This window comes from Ceratotherium simum, chromosome 29 (genome assembly GCF_057802395.1).
Source record: "Ceratotherium simum simum isolate JZ-2026a chromosome 29, ASM5780239v1, whole genome shotgun sequence".
Taxonomy (NCBI): domain Eukaryota; kingdom Metazoa; phylum Chordata; class Mammalia; order Perissodactyla; family Rhinocerotidae; genus Ceratotherium; species Ceratotherium simum.
This window is the reverse complement of record NC_141928.1, coordinates 30,199,940-30,220,521: the sequence shown is the minus strand read 5'-3', so window position 1 is coordinate 30,220,521 and position 20,582 is coordinate 30,199,940. Positions and strand designations below refer to the sequence as shown.

The window sequence follows — 20,582 nt, the reverse complement described above, 5'->3', positions numbered from 1 at the left end:
TTTACTTTCTCTCTTTTACCTGTAAGAATTCAAAAAATTTAAAAAAATAATAATAATTTCCTTCCTATAGTAAGTGCAAGTTCACCAATGAACATATATAAAAATTTTCCATGAACTCAATGAGGAGAAGGAAAAAAGAAAATAGGGAAGGGGAAGAGGGGAAAAGGGAAAGGAGTGAAGAAATAAACAATACAGGAAGAGAAATATGAGGGAGAAGCTATCGTGTTGATCACTCTTTCTGGGCCAGCAAATTTGTGAGGTTTTTTTCATATATTACCTCATTTAAAGCCCACAATTGTTATCATTTTAAAGATAGGGAACTTATCTAAGTTAAGCTAAGAGAGTTCAAGCCTGAAGTCATACAATTAACATGTAGCAAAGAATAGGCTCAAACTCAAGCCTGCTTGTGGTCCATAATTATTTGAGTTTTTTAATGAACTGTAAAAGCAACGGTGAATGCATTATATCAGAGATTTGGTTAGTTGACTTACAAAGGCAGTCTAGCTCGTAGGTCAGGAAGACTCAACAGTAACACATTGCACATCAAAACACCTTAAAGAAGTGTGCCAATCTGATGGGAGAATGGTCAGCAATAAACCCAACCAGTGTTTATTGACTGCCTGGTGGCCCAGAAAGTGAGTGCAATTCGTGTAAAGGCCGATAATCTGAAATCTTCTCGTTACAATGCAAATATATTTTTTTTAGTGGGAGATATAGTAATTTTTAAATTTTTATTTAAATTAAAATTATCGTACAGTAAAATTTATTTTGTCTCTTTTAGTGTACAGTTCTATGAATTTTAAAACATGTATAAATTCATGTAACTATCATCAAAATCAGGACATAGAGCTCATCTATAACCCTAAAAACTCCTTTGTGCTATCCCTGTATAGCCACCCCTTTCATCCACTCATAAATCCTGGCAAAGACTAATACGCCTTTTATCCCTATAGTTTTACCTTTTCCAGAATGTTATGTAAATGGAATCATATGAGCCATTGGCGTCTGGCTTCTTTCACTTAGCATAAAGCCTCTGATATTCATCCAAGTTGCTATTGCTGACTAGTATTCCATTGCATGGATATACTACAGTTTGTCTATCTATTCACCTGTTGAAAGACATTTATGTTCTTCTCAGTTGTTGGCAATTAGGAATAGAGCTGTGATAAATATTTATGCCCAGATTTTTGTGTGAACACAAGTTTTCATTTTTCTGGGGTGTATATCCAGGAGTGGTATACTGGGTTATATCAGGCATGAATATTTAAGTTTATAAGAAACTGCCAGGGGCCGGCATGGTGGCATAGCAGTTAAGTTCACGTGCTCTGCTTCGGTGGCTGGGGGTTCTCAGGTTCAGATCCCGAGTGCGGACCGACACACCTCTTGTCAAGCCATGCTGTGGTGGCATCCCATATAAAGTAGAAGAAGATGGGCATGGATATTAGCCCAGGGCCAATCTTCCTCAGCAAAAAGAAGAGGATTGGCAACAGACGTGACCTCAGGGCTAATCTTCCTCACACACACAAAAAAAAGCAACTGCCAAACAGTTATCCAGAGCGGCTGTATCATTTTTGTATTCCCACTAGAAATGTGTGCAAGGTCTAGTTGCTTCCCTTCTTGATCAACACTTGATACTGTCAGTATACATATTTTTAACCTGTTCTAATAGGTATATAGTGATATTTCATCATGATTTTCATTTGTGTTTCCCTCATAACTAAGGGTGGGTTTTTTGGACATCTTTCTACTCTCTTTAGTAAAGTGGCATTCATTGCTTCTGCCCATTTTTAATTGGGTTGTTTGTTTTCTTATTATTGAGTTTTGAGAGTTCTTTATATATTCTGACTATGAATCATTTGTCATATATATGACTTGCATTTATTGTCTACAAGTCTGTGACTTGTCTTCTCATTCGCTTAATATAAACAGCTTTAATTGCCATTTTAATTGGTTTCTGCTTAAGTCCAATTGATGGGGACACACAGAAAGACTATGAAGAAACAGACATATTGCAATAGAGCAGTTCTTTGACACCTCTCGTCTTGGGTTGTTCCTCAAGGAAATAGCCACTGCCATCACACAGGGAGCAGAAACAGTAGGTTTTGCATACAAAGACCTTGCCTCATAAAGTCTCAGGCCATTCCTTTTAATTTTTCCTCAGAAACAGTGCCTCCCCCAAACACACACACACACACACATACACACACTTACACACACACACATATTTCCAGTAATATCCTTGTTCACAGACACAGAATCCATTGAAAGTACTCTAATTCATTCACAAAACAAACAGGCGCTTAAGATGTAGGCCATTTCTCCTTATTCAGGAAACGGCACTAATTTTAGGTCTGAATTGAATCCTTTGGCTCCGTCTGTAATCTTTCCTTCCTGGACATTTGCTACACAAGGTCCTCTGTCCCACTAAGTCTTGACAGCTTCCTGAGAGAGTAAGGAAAATGGTTTCCTTCTCTGGGTGCAGGGTGCAAATGTTTCTCTCCTTTGCCATGGGGGCCACAGAGTGTGTGCTTCCAGGCATGATGGAACTTGACCGCTATGTGGTCATCTGCTACCCACTGAGATACTCTGTCAACATGAGCAAAGGTACCTATATGGCCATGGCAGCTGGACCCTGGGTTGCTGGGCTTGTGGACTCAGTGGTGCAGACATCTCTCACAATACAATTACCATTCTGTGCTGACAATGTCATTAACAACGTTGTCTGTAAAATTCTGGCTATCCTAAAACTGGCCTGTGCTGATATTTCAATCAATGTGATCAGTATGGCAGGGTCATGTCTGATTGTTCTCGTTATTCCATTGCTGGTAATTTCCGTGTCTAACATTTTTATTGTTGCCACTATTCTGAGGATCCTTTCCACTGAAGGAAAACATAAGGCCTTCTCCACCAGCTCAGCCCACCTGACAGTGGTGATTATATTCTATGGAACCATCTTCTTCATATACGCAAAGCCCAAGTCTAAAAGCTCTGTTGGTACAGCTAATCAAGACATCGTTGAGGTCCTCATCTCTCTCTTCTATGGAGTGGTGACCTCCATGTTCAATCCTCTCATCTGTAGTCTGAGGAACAAGGATGAAAAGGCTGCGATGAAGAACATGCTGGGTAGGAAACACTTCTCTGATGGGATATGAATACTGATTTATACCATGTGACTCAGTATTCAAAGCAGCTGCAGACACAAAATTCAAATAGAGAAAATGACTATGTGAAAAAAAACACACCATGCGTCATTCAAAACTATATAATAGAAATATTTTGGTTGCTGTTGTTATTATTAGTTTTTGTCCTAACTGCAGAAATAAAATATGCTTGTGGTTTTAAAAAATACTATTATGGAAATGTAAAACGTTGAAAATCTCTTAGGAAGTCCCAGCAAAACATGATCACTATTAAAACTTTAGAAAATAATAAAGGCAAAAGGTGTTCTAAAAAGCACTTTGTAACCAAAAATAAGTATATTATCAATTAATTATTTAAAGTGATTATTAATCAGCACATGACATGCTGTATATTCATTTTTAATTTATTCTTTTAACTACTGTTTGTGTCTACAACACATATAAGTTCCCTGGGAGTAGGAACTTGTCTCTTACCCTACAACATTCCAAAGACCTTGACTAGAATGTGACACATGGTAGATGTTCAATAAATATTTTCAAATAAATAAGTCAAATACAGCATGTAGAAATGTAGAAATGTATACTTGTCATATCTGAGGTAAAAAAGGTTATTCAAAAAGAAATTTGATTCAATGTAATATTTTCTAAATAAACTAGATTTGAATTTTGTCATATGAACTCCCTTAATAAAGTGCTACCTTTTCTTTTTTGTGTGATGTGCATTATAATGTTGAGGATCAGGTTTTATTTACCAGCTACCATAACTTTTCTGGATTTGGTACATAATGAAACAAAGAAAACTAAAAATAACCACCAGTAACGCACCCTAAGTTTCAACCGAATAAAATAGAGGTGACATGGTAGCAGAGAATTCCTCCTGGACTTTGAGATCAGGTTGGGTGAGGCTATTTTCTTTCTCTGCATTGGACCTTTCAGCTGCTAATCAATAGGAGTACTAGACAGAATTGGTAACTGACAAAAATTTAATAAGAGGATAAGAACTAGTAAAAGAGAAAGAGTCGAGTTGTTCAATGAACTGAGGAGCTACAGGGTTTGGGGCATTGGATGATAAGACAAAGATGGCCCAAAACTGACATAGTTTCCATTGTCAGAAAAGTGCAGCCATGTAGAGTAGTGTCAATGCAAGCAATGGAAGCCCCATTTCCACTGAAGGAATTTTTTTTTTTTTTTAATTTTTTGTTTATTGCAGTAACATTGGTTTATAACATTGTAAAAATTTCAGGTGTACATCATTGTACTTCTACTTCTGTATAGATTACATCATGTTCACCACCAAAATACTAATTACAACCCATCACCACACACATGAACCCAATTATCCCTTTCACCCTCCTCCCTCCCCCCTTCCCCTCTGGTAACCACCAATCCAATCTCTGTCCCTATGTGTTTGTTTATTGTTGTTATTATCTACTACTTAATGAAGGAAATCATACGGTATTTGACCTTCTCCCTCTGACTTATTTCACTTTGCATCATGCCCTCAATGTCCATCCATGTTGTCACAAATGGCTGGATTTCATCGTTTCTTATGGCTGAGTAGTATTCCATTGTGTATATATACCACAGCTTCTTTATCCATTCATCCCTTGATGGGCACTTAGGTTGCTTCCAAGTCTTGGCTATCGTGAATAAGGCTGCAATGAATACAGGGGTGCATGTACCTTTGCAAATTGGTGTTTTCAAGTTCTTTGGATAAATACCCAACAGTGGAATAGCTGGATCATATGGTAGTTCTATCGTTGATTTTTTGAGGAATCTCCATACTGTTTTCCATAGTGGCTGCACCAGTTTGCACTCCCACCAGCAGTGTATGAGAGTTCCCTTCTCTCCACAACCTCTCCAACACATGTTGTTTCCTGTCTTGTTAATTATAGCCATTCTGACGGGCGTGAGGTGATATCTCATTGTAGTTTTGATTTGCATTTCCCTGATAGTTAGTGATTTTGAACATCTTTTCATGTGTCTGTTGGCCATCTGTATATCTTCTTTGGAGAAATGTCTGTTCAGGTCTTTTGCCCATTTTTTAATTGGGTTGGTAGATTTTGTTGTTGAGATGCATGAGTTCTTTATATATTTTGGAGATTAAGCCCTTATCAGATGTATGGTTTGCAAATATCTTCTCCCAATTGTTAGGTTGTCTTTTCATTTTGTTGATGGTTTCCTTTGCTGTGCAGAAGCTTTTTAGTTTGATGTAGTCCCTTTTGTTTATTTTTCTATTGTTTCTCTTGCCCGGTCAGATGTGGTGTTTGAAAAGATGTTGCTAAGACTGATGTCGAAGAGCGTACTGCCTATGTTTTCTTCTAGAACTTTCACAGTTTCAGGTCTTACATTCAAGTCTTTAATCCATTTGGAGTTAATTTTTGTGTATGGTGTAAGGTAAGAGTCTACTTTCATTTTTTTGCATATGGCTATCCAGTTTTCCCAACACCATTTGTTGAAGAGACTTTCTTTTCCCCATTGTATGTTCTTGGCTCCTTTGTCAAAGATTAGCTGTCCATAGATGTGTGGGTTTATTTCTGGGCTTTCGATTCTATTCCATTGATCTGTGTGTCTGTTTTTGTGCCAGTACCGTGCTGTTTTGGTTACTATAGCTTTGTAGTATATTTGGAAATCAGGGAGTGTGATACCTCCAGCTTTGTTCTTTTTTCTCAGGATTCCTTTAGCTATTCGGGGTCTTTTGTTGTTCCATATAAATTTTAGGATTCTTTGTTCTATTTCTGTGAAAAATGTTGTTGGAACTTTGATAGGGATTGCATTGAATCTATAGATGGCTTTATGAAGTATGGACATCTTAACTATGTTAATTCTTCCAATCCAAGAGCACGGAATATCTTTCCATTTCTTTGTGTCTTCTTCAATTTCTTTCAGAAATGTTTTATAGTTTTCGGTGTACAGATCTTTCACCTCTTTGGTTAAGTTTATTCCTAGGTATTTTATTCTTTTTGTTGCAATTGTAAATGGGATGGTATTCTTAATTTCTCTTTCTGCTACTTCGTTGTTAGTGTACAGAAATGCAACTGATTTTTGTATGTTGATTTTGTATCCTGCAACTTTACCATATTCGTTTATTACTTCTAAAAGTTTTCTGGTGGATTCTTTAGGGTTTTCTATATATAAAATCATGTCATCTGCAAATAGTGACAGTTTCACTTCTTCCTTTCCAATTTGGATCCCTTTTATTTCTTTCTCTTGCCTGATTGCTCTGGCTAGGACTTCCAATACTATGTTAAATAGGAGTGGTGACATCCACTGAAGGAATTGAGTTCTATATTTCAACAGAGAAATGCATTCATTTTTTCTAGCCCTTTGAGGAGTCTATGAGAGATGAAATATAGAACACAAATCTAAAGTAAAAGACTATAGCTACTTCCAAATTGTAAAAATAGGTCCATAATATCTTCCTTTCCTATTAGCAGGAACTATGGTTTCTTCGTAAGATTAAATAAGTTATCACATGCACGGTGCTAAATAGTGCTTAGAACATCCTAAATGTACAATAAACATTAGCTGTCTTTTTTTTTATTATTATTAGTGTTGGGTGTACTTTAATAGGTCATAACGCTTTGAGTAGGCACAAGATGTTCATCCTTGCTTTTATGTAGTAATTTTGATGCTGTTAATATATTGTCTCTTAGCTTCAAATCCACTTTTCTATGCTCTGCTTTGTGAGTTAGGATTGGGACACTGAAAGCCACATTTCTCCTTTGTTAGCAGGCTTCTGTTAAATTCTTCCAAAAGAGTTGCTAGGGAGAGAATGGAAGGTTGGAGGAAGATAAGGGACTTGAGCCTCCCTATTTGCCCCTTGTTCCTGTCAACATCACCCCAGCTTTTGTTCTTCGCCATGACAAGGCAGCTCCTTAGCTGTTTCCAGTATTGATTTCAGTTTTTATGTCTCCTTTTCTGTAACCCAGAACCAGTAGCCTACTAGTGCCACCTCTTCAGAGGTTTGAATTTGTCGCTCAGCTTTTACTTCTGGTAAATGAATAACCCTGTCAAGTTTTTACTCTGTCTAGAAATATCTATAAAAGCAATGTAATATGCAATTCTCTGCTTGAAATGTAGTGAATCAGATAGACCTAAAGCAACACTTTTGGTCAGACCATCATTTCCATACACAACTAAATAACAGAAGGTCCTGGGCAAGACATTTGTGTTTCTTCTGCAGTTGCTTTCTTGTGTCTAAAATGTAGATTAAGAAAATCACTTTAGTATAGTCTAAAATGATGTAATAATAATCATAGGAGTATATGAAAGGAAAACAGTAAGTAGTTTACCAAACCCTGAAATACATACGCGAGAAGGGAAAAACTTAGGACCTTGAGAGAAAGAAACATAAGCGTAACTCTTTTCTTTTACCAGTGCATAGCTAGCACCAACCTAAGTTCTCCACCTGGCACATAGAGTGCTATTTCTATAAATTTGTTTAATTAATGTATAAGTAACTAAATAAGTGAATGAAAAATATCTTCAGGAGGGTACATATAGTTTCCAAAATTGCTATCAAGTTCATGTTATTGGCTCCTAATAATTCTTTAAGGAGCTAATATTTTCCCCCACTTTACAAATAGCAAGTCTAGTTCTGGAAATGTAGAAATATGTGAAGTCACAACGAGGAAATGGAAATTCTTTGATTTAAATAAAACAATTAACAAACTTAACAACCCAACTATTATGGAATACACATTCTTCTAAAACACATATAGAACATATAAAAATTGATATTCTGTTAAGCTGAAAGCAAGAATCAGCAAATTTCAAAGAAATTATATTAAATAGTCTATATTCTATCAAATAAATTAACAATAATTAATTAATTAAAGATCTCTATAATCTGAGATAATTGAAACACACTTCTAAATGACTAACAACTAGCAGTGATATTCAAAATATGTAAAACTTCTATGGCAAGTGCTCCAATAAATGAAAGTGAACGCCCGCCATAAATGAGCAATGTGGCCATAGTAATGTATGCCAGCTAAATTTCAACTTTGATTATAGATCAGACAAAAAGTTACAACTCAAAAATAAGACCTGAGCTTCTACTCATTGGTAGAGCTGTATTGGTTGTTTGTAGTTGGTGTCCATTCTGATTGGGTGGTAGCTGTGCCATAGTCTTTGTAAAATATTTTCAATAGCAACTCTGCTAAGAAATGAAATATAATTGAACACTGCAAATTAAAATTTACTAGATACAGAAAAAACAGTTCTTTGAGGGAAATTTTCAAACTTAAATTCTATGGGAAACTTGGCTTCATAAGGAAGAGAAAAGGAAGGAAACAAAAAAGAAAAGGAAGATAAGGGTGAGGAACGATCTAGAGAACTTGAATGCAAAGCCACTATGCAAGGCATTATGCTATATATTCACATCTTATTATTTCTTATGAAATCTTCACAATAATCTTAAAAGGTATATCTCCTTGCTTTTAATTTATAGATGAAGAGACTAAGATGCAGAGATGTTAAGATCACACACATTCTAAAGGAAAAATCTAGTTTTCAAACCATAGTCTTTTCTAAAAAAACATTATTTCTTTTACTGCCTCCTAGTCAGGAGGGAAATATCTCAAAGTCCATTTGCATCTGAAACAGAAAAATTAATCCAAATTATTAGAGGGAAAGAAAGTTAAGATATCCCAACTAAACGTAACCTCAGAATTTCTCCAGAGCTGTTAAATGGATACACAGGCAAATTCAGGGGACAATGATGATCAAGTCCTCAATGATTGCGGCAAAGGCCATGAATAAGAGTGGATAGTACCTGACTTGGTCTTGAGGCCAGTATTGCATCATCCTCCTGAGAAACTCATAGATATCTCTACACTTACAGGTAACAGGTGGTAATCACCAGGAACGTAATGTTTTAACCAACCAGAAAATTGCTGAATAAACCTAGGGTCATGGATTTTCAATGTGCTGCACCTTAGGGAAGACGAATTTTTAGGGTGCGAGAATTTTTAGTTTATCAAGGGAAGCAGAAAACGTTACCAGTTAGGACACTGGATGTAAAGTCAAACTGTTTAGATTGGAATCGCACCTCCATATCTACTTTACTAGTCTATAGCGTATGCAAGTAATATAACTTCTCTGAACCTCAGTTTCTCTTCTCTTGTGAGGATTAAATGTACCAGTTCATTCATCACATCACTTACATTGCAGATACATTTATTCCTCATAAAAACCTGAAGATGCACATGATTTTACACAAGAAAGAATGTGGTGTCCAAAAAAATTGTACAAATTGCCTTAGGTCACACAGCTAGGAGTGGCACAGTGGGGATTGGAGAACAACTAAACAGACTCCAAAATTCATACACTTCCAAACACCACATTTCAATATTTTTGACGGCTAAAAGACCTTCCTATACATCACTTTAGCAAATAAACAAAGGACAATTTTCAGCTCTCTATGACTTCTAGCCATGAAAACACGGTGGTTCCAAAGAGGCCAGTTAACCTAGGAAGACGTGATTTCTTTTCTACTTGCTGTCTCACAGCCTGGTAATGTCCTCTCACAGGAAGATAAAACACAGTGATAGTTACACTGAGAAGGGAACTACATCTCAGAAGACATCATTAAAAGTTGACTTACCTACTTCTTTCTGACGTTAAGGTACAAATAGGTTACATAGTGTTGGGATGCCATGTGTTTGCAACAGGCTAAAGTCAAGCTTGTTAAAGCGAACTTGTAACTTTTTAACAACACTCTTCCCTCCACAAGTTTTCTGGAGGGAATCTGGAGCTGTTCCTAGCAGATGCATTTCTCCTCCTTAGTTAAAACTAAACTGGAAGACAAACGTATATTAGATCATCGTGGAAAATTCTAAAAGTGCAATCATTTTATTCTGTGAAGAGAAAGCACTGCTGTATGCACTACCATCACTCCATCATCACAAAATGCAACCAGACAGGGTAAAGAAGACACATTCCAAAGAAAACATCGAGTAGAGAGTCAGAGGTGATAAACTGGTGAGAAAGGGAATATTATAGCACATGCATTTTGTTTAGTCACGTAGAACTAAAGAGATTTGCCACAGTCCTCACCCCCCATATTGCTTTAGACCCAGCTTGTTTACTCAAGTACATTCACTGCATAGCACTGAAGATTTTTGAGTTTGTGACTCCCAGAAGACGAGAAATCATGCAGTTAGTTCGTTTTCATCCTCAGAAAAAATTGAGGGCCTATATAATTAGTGTTGTGATTTAAAAAGTCATTACAGTTGTTTGGAAATAGAGTGATCTAACTTTTGAAGTGGAGAGTAATGTTTGCTCCAAAATTCATATAAATCCAGGACAACCATGGGTCAGGACAATATAAAGGAGAATCCTGAGGAGGATTCCTCCCACCTAGAGTAGGATTCAATAAGTATTAAGATTTTTTTCTAACTCTGAATTTACTTAATCTACAATGATATTTAAATATGGCCAAGTGCCCAAGTCAGGGCCAATAAGATGATAAATGGCAAGTGAACAAAGAATGGTAAATAAATAGTCATACGAATTAGCACAGTTTTGCAACAGGACTATTCATCGTGTTGATTCAGAATCACTGTGGAATAGTCATGATCTCTTCCAAAGAGCAACCTGTTCTATTAGGGTTCTTTTGGGGGATACAGAGGAACACACTATTTGTTCATCTGCATCTAGATATGTGAGCATCTATCATAGAAAATTTAATATGTGGATGCCCAAGTTTTCTAACCATGGTTATATGCTCAGATATCCATCAGATGATCCAATGAGAGTATATTTCTGCTGTATGTAACACGTGTGAGTAAGGGCAGCAGGGTTGATCAAACCTCTTGATCTTTTGTTGGGATTTTTCATGATTGCTCAAATTTGCAATCTAATTTTAGAGAACTCATACCTGAAAGTCGCAAATATATATGTCATTTCTAACATTATCTAGGACTCATCACAACTAAAAATTTATCAGCCTCTGTCCCTTTGGCATTGGACACAGGCATCTGCAGTGAGAAGGGAATCGGGCCATGCTGACCTGCCAACTCCTCTGTTCCCGTCTTACCTTGCTCTTCACCCACCTGCACTCCACAGAAAGCTCCAGGAAAAGTAAAATGTGCTACCTTAGCCCTGGCTGCAAATGAAACATGCAAAGATGAGCGTGGGAATGACAGGGCTGACCCATGAAAGTATGAGCTCTGCTTCTTACAAATATTTTCCCATTTGTTTTTGAGGAACCTGTGCCGCACATGAAAGTGGAGAACATGTAGTCAAACTTCAGCTGCAATCTTGTCACATCTCAAGACAAACTTTACTGTCCAGAAGATAGTCCTCACAAGATATCAAGGAGTGCCCACTTCTCAGTTTAGTATGAATGTGACACTGGGCCCTGACAAGGGATGATACTCAAAAATATATTTGACACATAAGGCATAGGAAAGGACATATCAGAACAGAAACCCAGCTGGAATGACATATTAGGCTATAAGCAGAGTAGTGGTTTGATGTGTATCACATTTTAAGAAGATCCACCATGCTGCTGTCTGGAGAATATATTGAAGGACGGCAAGAGTGAAGCTGAGAGACCAGTTAGGAAGCTAGTGCAGAAATGCGACCTCTCATGACTTGTCAGAGGTGTGCATTACTCATCTTTGTGTCTCCCACGGCTTTTTGGTCTGCCAATGTGCGGTTGAGTTAAATTGACTTGAACACATTTATCAAGAAAAGGAGCCTTCTCTACTTTAGGAGGAATTATCTTAAATCAGTTGTCAAGACCTTGTGTAATCAAACTGTAAGGTACACAATTTTTTCTGTTACAAACAATTCATAATTTCCCCAACTCATCAAGGAATAGATTCCATTCTCTGGTGGCATTGATTCATTTTGATACTCTTTCTATTGATTTTTATAGCTTCAAACTGAAGCAGAATGATTATATTTCTGTTTCATTTAGCAAAACAAACTGGGAGTGATTAATTGTACCATCAACAGTAGGCAAACTAGACTCACGTTTACTGATTTGTAATCAAATATAATAATGCTGTCTTTTATAGAGTGCCTATTAAATACCAAGAAGCATGATAAGTACTCTTTTTCACATAACAGCCCTACAAGGTAGTGATAATACTGATTTTACAGCTTAAATAGCTGACTCAAGGTCACAAGCTATAAGTCTGGAAACTGGGGTGCTAACAAATATGCATCCAACTCCAAAGCCATTCTTATTCTGTAATAGCAAGATGCATATTTGAAATCATCAATATATTTAGAGTAGCAAGCACTTTTATTGAGTACCTACCCTGCATCCACAACTATATTAAATTCTTCAGACACATTGCCTCATTAATTCTCAGACTAACAATATCAAGTAGGAATTTTTAATTTCTTCCTTTTACAGAGATGGAACTCAAGTTTTACATAGGTGCAGTGACTCCGCTGAGGTCATAGAGGTAGTACTGGACAAAGCTGGGCAGCCTAACTCCTGAATCCAATGTTCTAAACCATTGCACTCTTCTGCCTCCTAAATGACAGAGAATGCTTTGCTCCTGTGGATTCAGGCAAAATCAGTTACCAGAAACATAACGCAAAAGAGCAATACTTATTTATCACAGAGAACCTCACAATCCTAAAATGTTCTCTTCAGCGATATATGTTCTTAATTATTTTAGCAAAACTCATGGGGAATGGCTGAAGGAACAAAGAATTGTAGCCTGGTACAAGAAAGACTCAGAAATAGCAATCTGTAAATGAAACTTGAAATATCGTCACCAAAAAAGGAATGTATACTTATTTTTTGTTGTTCCACAGGGAAAGATGACAGTTGCATACAGAGTGATATATATATCGTTAAATGTAAAGAACTTTCTAATAATGAGAATTGCCCAAAAATAACCTATGTGAGCTCATAAAGTGCTCTACCCATCACTGGATTTGGGGGAAGAAGCAAGATAAACATCAACCATATTGTAGATATGTTTCTGTTATCTCATATGTCTTAGAACTAGATTAATTTTAAGATAATTTCTACCTTGTACATTCAATCATTTAGAATTTGACTATTTCACTGGTATGATTGTTTAAGAGTATGCATTTGAATATGTTTACCTCTACTTGCATAATTCATTATGAAAGTGATTGAGGTAATTCCAAAAATAAATAAAATATAAAGATTCCCCTTAAAGAATACATTATAATCATTGTTGCAGCATTGTTTATAATAGGAAGAAAAGATGAAAGCAAGGTAAATGCCCATTATTTGAGAATAGATTAAATAAATCCTGAAACGTTCTTAAAATAGAATACTATACAGCCATTAAAAATGTGTTCCCTGAGTGTTTGATGATATGTGGAAAACTTCTTATGATATAGCGTTAAGCATAAAAACATACAAATTATAGATAAAGGTAGAAATTTTGTGATCTATAGTATAATGCTTCTCATGTTTATCTTTATAATTTTTGAAACTATACTTTTTAGCAACTATGTCCAAGTTGAATTCAATGTTGACAATAATGCCTGGCCCATAACAAGTGCTCAGTAAATACTTGGTGAATGACTAAGAGGGGGAAAGGGTGTGATACATTTTTAATAAAGTATTTTGGAAAAATTAATAATATTTTTAAAACATCAGTCTGTTCCATGTGTTGGACAATATAACCACATAGTTATCATATGGATGAAACAAAAAAAAATGAAGCCATAGAAAAAAACTTCAGTCGTATTTTTTTCAGGAATCATACAAATATCTTACCTCAATGAAAATTTAAAAAGCATGTCAAAAATGAGAAGAAACCGCAAGTTGTAAAAGTATTTGCAGCAAATTTGAGGAGCTTTGTGTTAATCTATTAAGAGTTCATACAAATTAAGAGGAAAACTATCAAAATACCAAGAGATAGTTAAGCAAAGGATGTGGATGGACAGCAAGAGAGAAAATAAAAGTAATAAATAAACATAGAGGAAATGTTCACTCTAACTAGCAATCATAGAAAAAAAACTAAAACAATGTAATATTTTATGCAAATATGAAAGAATAAACATCTTCTTAAGTTCTAGAAAATATACAAAAATGGTCTGTGCAAATATTTCAGTAGCAGTGTAAAGTGTTCAGTTTTGGAAAAATAATTTTGCATGTGTACGCAGAATTCTCCATTCACATCTTTTCATTCTATACTCCTATCTCTAGAGATTTACGTCAAGTTATTTCCAGTAGAAGGAAAAGCAGGTTAGATAGCCTGGGCCATAGATATCAATGGTCATTATACCAAAATCTCAAAAAAAATGGAAACAAATTAAATTATGCAATAATATTAAAATTGTAGGCTGGGTTACAGTAATTCCACTTAACAAAACAATCTTCAAACGTTAAAAGGGAATATAAGAAAAATATGAAAAATCACAAAAAATTATTGATATAAAGTGGCAAATATTAATTAAAATTCAACTAGACTACAATTATACCGGTTTAAAGAAAAATTGTGTGTGGTGTAGAATTCACAAAAACATGAAAGATAAAAAAGAGTTTAAACAGGTGACTTATTTAGGATTCTATTAGGATTGATCTAGTATTATTCTGGAATAAAAAGAAAAACCAATTCGTGGAGGAACCTTAACATTTTTGAGAAATTTTGGATCTACTCTGATTCCAGCCCCAATTTATGTTGAAGTCATCTAATCCAGACATATTCAATGAATACTCCAAGAAATGTATGGCTGGGGAACATGTTCCTTAAGTCAAGATAATTGGGTGTTTGGAATGTGCAGAAGTCAGGGATTTTTATCTCTAGATAACCCTAAGTCTCTGACTCACAGCCTTAAGGACTGAAGAAGTTTGTAAAAATGAGTGCTAAGCTGACTTCCAAAACACGCTGAGTCTCTCTGGAGTAAATGTCAACTTTAGGACAAATCATGGGAAAGTAGAGTTGCATCATTGATCATTATTTTTAATACATTTTATTTCCTTGACACCCACTTAAGAAGAAGCACATACAGGTAAATTGTCTGATTGTGGCTATTCTTTCTCATATTTCTTTTTAGGAAGGAGGAACAACCATCTTTCAAACTGAGAATTTTCTAGTCTCAGCTGAAAAATGCAAATTAAATTCAAATTCCTAGGAATGGTTCTCTTACTTAATAGAATGGAATGGTAGGGATGATTTTAAAATCCAGTCAGGAAGTAAGAGAAAGACAGAAGCTTTTATTAAAATTATTTCAAAAGAAAAAACATCATATAAATAAATATAAAGATTTTTGTGTTGAGGTGATCATTTCTAGTGAGATTTTGAAAAGATATGTATATATAATAAAAAAAAAATACAAACCCCAGGCATCATCTCCAAGACAAGGATATTCTTTAAATATTTTTTTAATTCTAAAATAGTCCATGAAAAAGACTAGTAAGGAAGAGAAAGTTGTTTGCAATGCAACAGACCCGTTTATAAATAATAGGCTAATAGTTATTGTATTTAAGTATCTGGTTTCACTAAAGTCTTAAGAAAAAATTATCTGGAGAAAGAGCTCATGGTGATTATATATTATTCACACAATAAATTGTGCCCAATAAGAGTTTGAAGAAACATGTAATTAAAGGTGTTTAGGGTAAAAATCAGATTAGAAACAAAAAAAATGTAACAGCAGGCAGAAGTAATTATAGCTGAGTGTTAGTCTGAGCCCTAGGCAGCCAGGGCAAAGGAAATAGTATTCTCATTTTTATAATAAATCAAATAACACTGTCATAGACCTTAATTCTCCACACCACACCCAAAAGGGATTTGGGGCATATTTCTCATTTGAATTCACTGTTGTCGATAATGTCTTCATAAGTGGAAAACAATCAATGTCTTCCATTTTTTCAAAAGACGTTAATAGATTTTTATGTTAATATTTATCATATGGATCTTTGATGAAACTTAAGTGCATCATATTAAATTGTGGCTTTACAAAAAAATTTATAAATAAGTAAACATTGTAATATAGTGGTACAAATGGGGACTTGGGGATCAGAAAGATAAGATTTTAAATCATAGTTCTTGTATTTACCAACAATAAGATATCCAAAATTGTACTTAACCTTTGAAATCTCAAATTAATTTCCTTATATGTAAATATTTCATAATAATATTTGGGTTATTATGAAGAATAAAAAAATAAAAATTATATGATGTGCCTAATACATACTGGGATACCAGGACCACACATGTTGTCAATTATTCTTCTCATAGTGGGCTAAAATAGTACATCTTTCCTCGTGGTACATTAGTTGAAGACTAGAGTTCCTAAAATCTATAAATTGAGAGTCGGCAAGTCCATTAATCTTTGCGCACTACCAATTGTGTTAACTGATCCTTTTAGAAGAGCTGGAGAAGATAACAAGATTATTTCCTCAAACGAGAATTTAGAGTACAATGCTATGTGTTTAACACTGAAAAATCTTAGTAATTTAAATATTAGATCTTCAAGTAGCTAAGTTCATATAACAAAAAGCTTATAGGAAGTAAGAGAGATTGACTTCTGGCTTGGATTAAAAAGTCACAAATTTTACTTAGGTCTTTTACTGTATGATTTCCAGTCATATGAAGTAATCAAAATCATAGAAACATAAAATAGAAAGTTGATTGCCCAAGGTGCGGGGAGGAATTAGTGTATAGTAAATATAGTTTCATCTTTTGCAAGATGAAAAATTTCCGGAGATCTGTTGCACAATAATGTGAATATATATAACACAACTGAACTGTACAGTTAAAATTGGTTAAGATGGTAAATTTAACCAAGTTTTCCACAAATAAAAGTAAAAGATGATCTATTTTGAACCCCTCCATTTAAAGACAAGAAAAAAGGGGCTGCATGTGGGGATATGTCCAAGGCGAAACAGTAGCATAAGTCAGTTAAAAGACTGAATGTTCTCCTTCTAAGATCAAGGACAAAGCAAGAATGTCCACCATCACCACTTCTGTATAACATTGTATTGGGTGTGCTAGGCAGTGCAATAAGACAAGGGAAATTTTAAAAAGGCATTACAATTGGAAAGAAAGAAGGAAACTTTGGTTTATGACATTGTAAAAATTTCAGGTGTACATCATTGTACTTCTATTTCTGCATAGATTACATCATGTTCACCACCAAAATACTAAATGCAACCCATCACCACACACACATGTACTGAATTATCCCTTTCACCCTCCTCCCTCCCCCCTTCCCCTCTGGTAACCACCAATCCAATCTCTGTCCCTATGTGTTTGTTTATTGTTGTTATTATCTACTACTTAATGAAGGAAATCATATGGTATTTGACTTTCTCCCTCTGACTTATTTCACTTTGCATTATACCCTCAATGTCCATCCATGTTGTCACAAATGGCTGGATTTCGTCGTTTCTTATGGCTGAGTAGTATTCCATTGTGTATATATACCACAGCTTCTTCATCCATAAACCAATGTTACTGCAATAAACAAAAAATTTAAAAAAAAAGAAAATATCTAAAAATCAAACAAAAAGACATTCCTTAGTAAATTTCATGGAATTCCAATAAAAATGAAAATAAAACAAAAAAAAAAGAAAAAGAAAGAAGGAAACTGTCTTTATTTGCAAACAGATTGTGTAGGTAAACAACTACAAAAAAATCCCAAGGAATCCACGAAATAACTAATAAAATTAATAAGAGAATTTACCAAGCTATCAGGATGTGTCAGATCACAAAAAACAATTGCATTTCTATTTACCAACAACAAACAGTTGGAAAATATATTTTTAAACACCATCTCTAACAGATTAAAATTATAAAATACTGAGAGAAAACTAACAGAATATGTGTAAGACTTATGTACTGAAAGCTACAAAGCGTTGTCGAGAGAAATTAAGGAAGATCTATTACAGAGATGCCTTGTCACGGATTAGAAGACTCAATATTGGGCGGGCCCCATGGCTTGGCTGTTAAGTGTGCGCGCTGCGCTACTGGCGGCCTGGGTTCGGATCCCTGGCATGCACCAACGCACCGCTTCTCCGGCCGTGCTGAGGCCGCGTCCCACATACAGCAACTAGAAGGATGTGCAGCTATGACATACAACTATCTACTGGGGCTTTGAGGAAAAAAAAGGAGGAGGATTGGCAATAGATGTTAGCTCAGAGCCGGTCTTCCTCAGCAAAAAGAGGAGGATTAGCATGGATGTTAGCTGAGGGCTGATCTTCCTCACACACAAAAAAAAGACTCAATGTTATTAAGATATCAGTTCTTCCCAAATTGATTTCCAGATTAATGCCAACCCATTCAAAATCCAGGCAGAGATTTTGGAGAAACTGACAAGATGATTCTAAAGCTGATATGGAAATAGAAAGGACCTAGAATAGCCAAAACAATCTTGAAAAATAATAAAGTTGGAGGATTTACACTACCTCATTATTAAACTTATTATACATCGTAATAACCAAGTCACTGTGGTACTTACATAAAGAAAGACAAATAAATCAATGGAACAGAATAAAGTGTACAGAAAGAAACCCATACATATATGATTAATTGATTTACAACAAAGATGTTAAGGTAATTCAATGGGAAAGCATAGTTTCTCAATAAATAATGCTGGAACAACTGTATATCAATATCTCACATCATACACAACAATGGATTTGAAGTAAACCATAGACCTAAACAAAAACATTCAATCTATAAACCCTCTTGTGGGCACACAGAATATCATTTTACCCTTGGGAAGGCAAAGATTTATTAGATAAAATAAAAAAAATCACGATCTATAAGAGAAAATTTCAAATTTTATAATTTTCAAAACTAAAAACTTCACCTCTTCTTTCATTATGCTTGATGTTAGCTCAAGTTTTCCACAAAAGTCCTTTATCATGTTTTGGATGTATCCTTTTTTGTCGTTGTTATTAGGTGCTATATTTTTCCAGCTTTATATAGGTATGATAGACAAATAAAAAGTTATATATTTACAGTGTACTACATGATGTTTTGAAATGGATATATATTGTAAAATGATTACCACAATCAAGCTAATTAACATGTCTATCCATCGCCTCATATAGTTATCATCTATTGTGTGTGTATGAAATATAGTATTATTAACTACACTTACCATTCTGTACATTAGATCTCCAGAACTTATTCATTCTACATAGCTGAAACTTTGTACCATTTGACCAACATTTTCTCATTTCCCCTAACCTGAACCCCTGGCCCTGTTCTATTCTATGATTCTATGAGTTTGACTTTTTTAGATTCCACATATAAGTGAGATCATGTGGCATTTGTCTTTCTGGGCCTGGCTTATTTTACTTAGTATAATGTCCTTGAGATTCATCCTTATTGTAGCAAGCGACAGGATTTTCTTCTCTTTTAAGGCTGAATAATACTCCATTGTATGAATATACCAAATTTTCTTTATCCATTCATCCATTGAGAGACACTTAGGTTGATTCAACCTCTTGGCTGTTGTGAATAATGCTACAATGAACATGGGAGTGAAGCTATCTCTTCGAAATAAGTATTTCATTTCCTTTGGATATTTACCCAGAAGTGGGATTGCTTGATCATGTGGTGGTACTGTTTTTAGTTCGCTGAGGATCCTCCATACTAATTTCCATAATGGCTTTACTAATTTATATTCCCACCAAAAGTGAGCAAGCATTCCCTTTTCTCCAGATCCTCACCAATACATATCTTTTCTCTTTTTGATAATAGCCATTTTAACAGATGTGAGGTAATATCTCAATATAGTTTTGATAGACAAAACGATGATGTTGAACATTCTCATATACCTATTGGCTACTTGTATGTCTTCTTTGGAAAAATGTCTATTCGGGTCCTTTGCCATTTTTAACTGGGTATTTGTTTTCTTGCTCTTGTGTTGTTTGAGTTCCTCATCTATTTTGATATTAACCTCTTATTATATGTATGGTTTACAATTATTTTCTCCCATCCTGCACGTTGATTCTTCACTTTGTTGATTGTTTCTTTGCTGTTCAGAAACTTTTTAATTTGATGCAATCCCATTTGCCCATTTTTGCTTTTGTTGCCTGTGCTTTAGGAGTCAAAACTAAAAGTCATTGCCAAGAATAATGTCAGAAAACTTTTTCCCTATGTTTTCTACTAGTAGTTTTACACGTTCAAGTCTTACATTTAAGTTTTTAAATAATTTTTAGGTAATTTTACTATATGGTGTGAGGTAAGGGTCCAATTTCATTCATCTGCATATGGATATCCAGTTTTACAAACAAATTAATTGAAGAGACTGTCCTTTCCCTATTGTATGAGCTTGGCACCTTTGTCGAAGATCACTTGACCATAAAAGCAAGGATTTATTTCTGGCCTTTCGTTATGTTCTATTGGTCTATGGGTCTGTTTTCATGCCAATACCATGCTGTTTTAATTGCTACAGCTTTGTAGTATATTTTGAATTCAGGAAGTGTGATGCATTCGGCTTTATTATTTCTCAAGATTGCTTTGGTAGGTG

At 35.1% G+C, this 20,582-nt stretch overlaps 1 protein-coding gene across 1 annotated transcript; it reads left to right on the top strand.

The window, feature by feature from the left end:
* Positions 1 to 2,355: 2,355 nt before the first annotated feature.
* On the top strand, positions 2,356 to 3,152 carry LOC101401730 (olfactory receptor 13C8-like; the record flags this gene model as incomplete). Its single annotated transcript, XM_087419385.1, is given in 2 exon segments — positions 2,356 to 2,451; positions 2,454 to 3,152. Coding segments are annotated over 2 exon segments (795 nt in total), but the record flags the coding sequence as incomplete, so codon positions are not given.
* Positions 3,153 to 20,582: the final 17,430 nt, after the last annotated feature.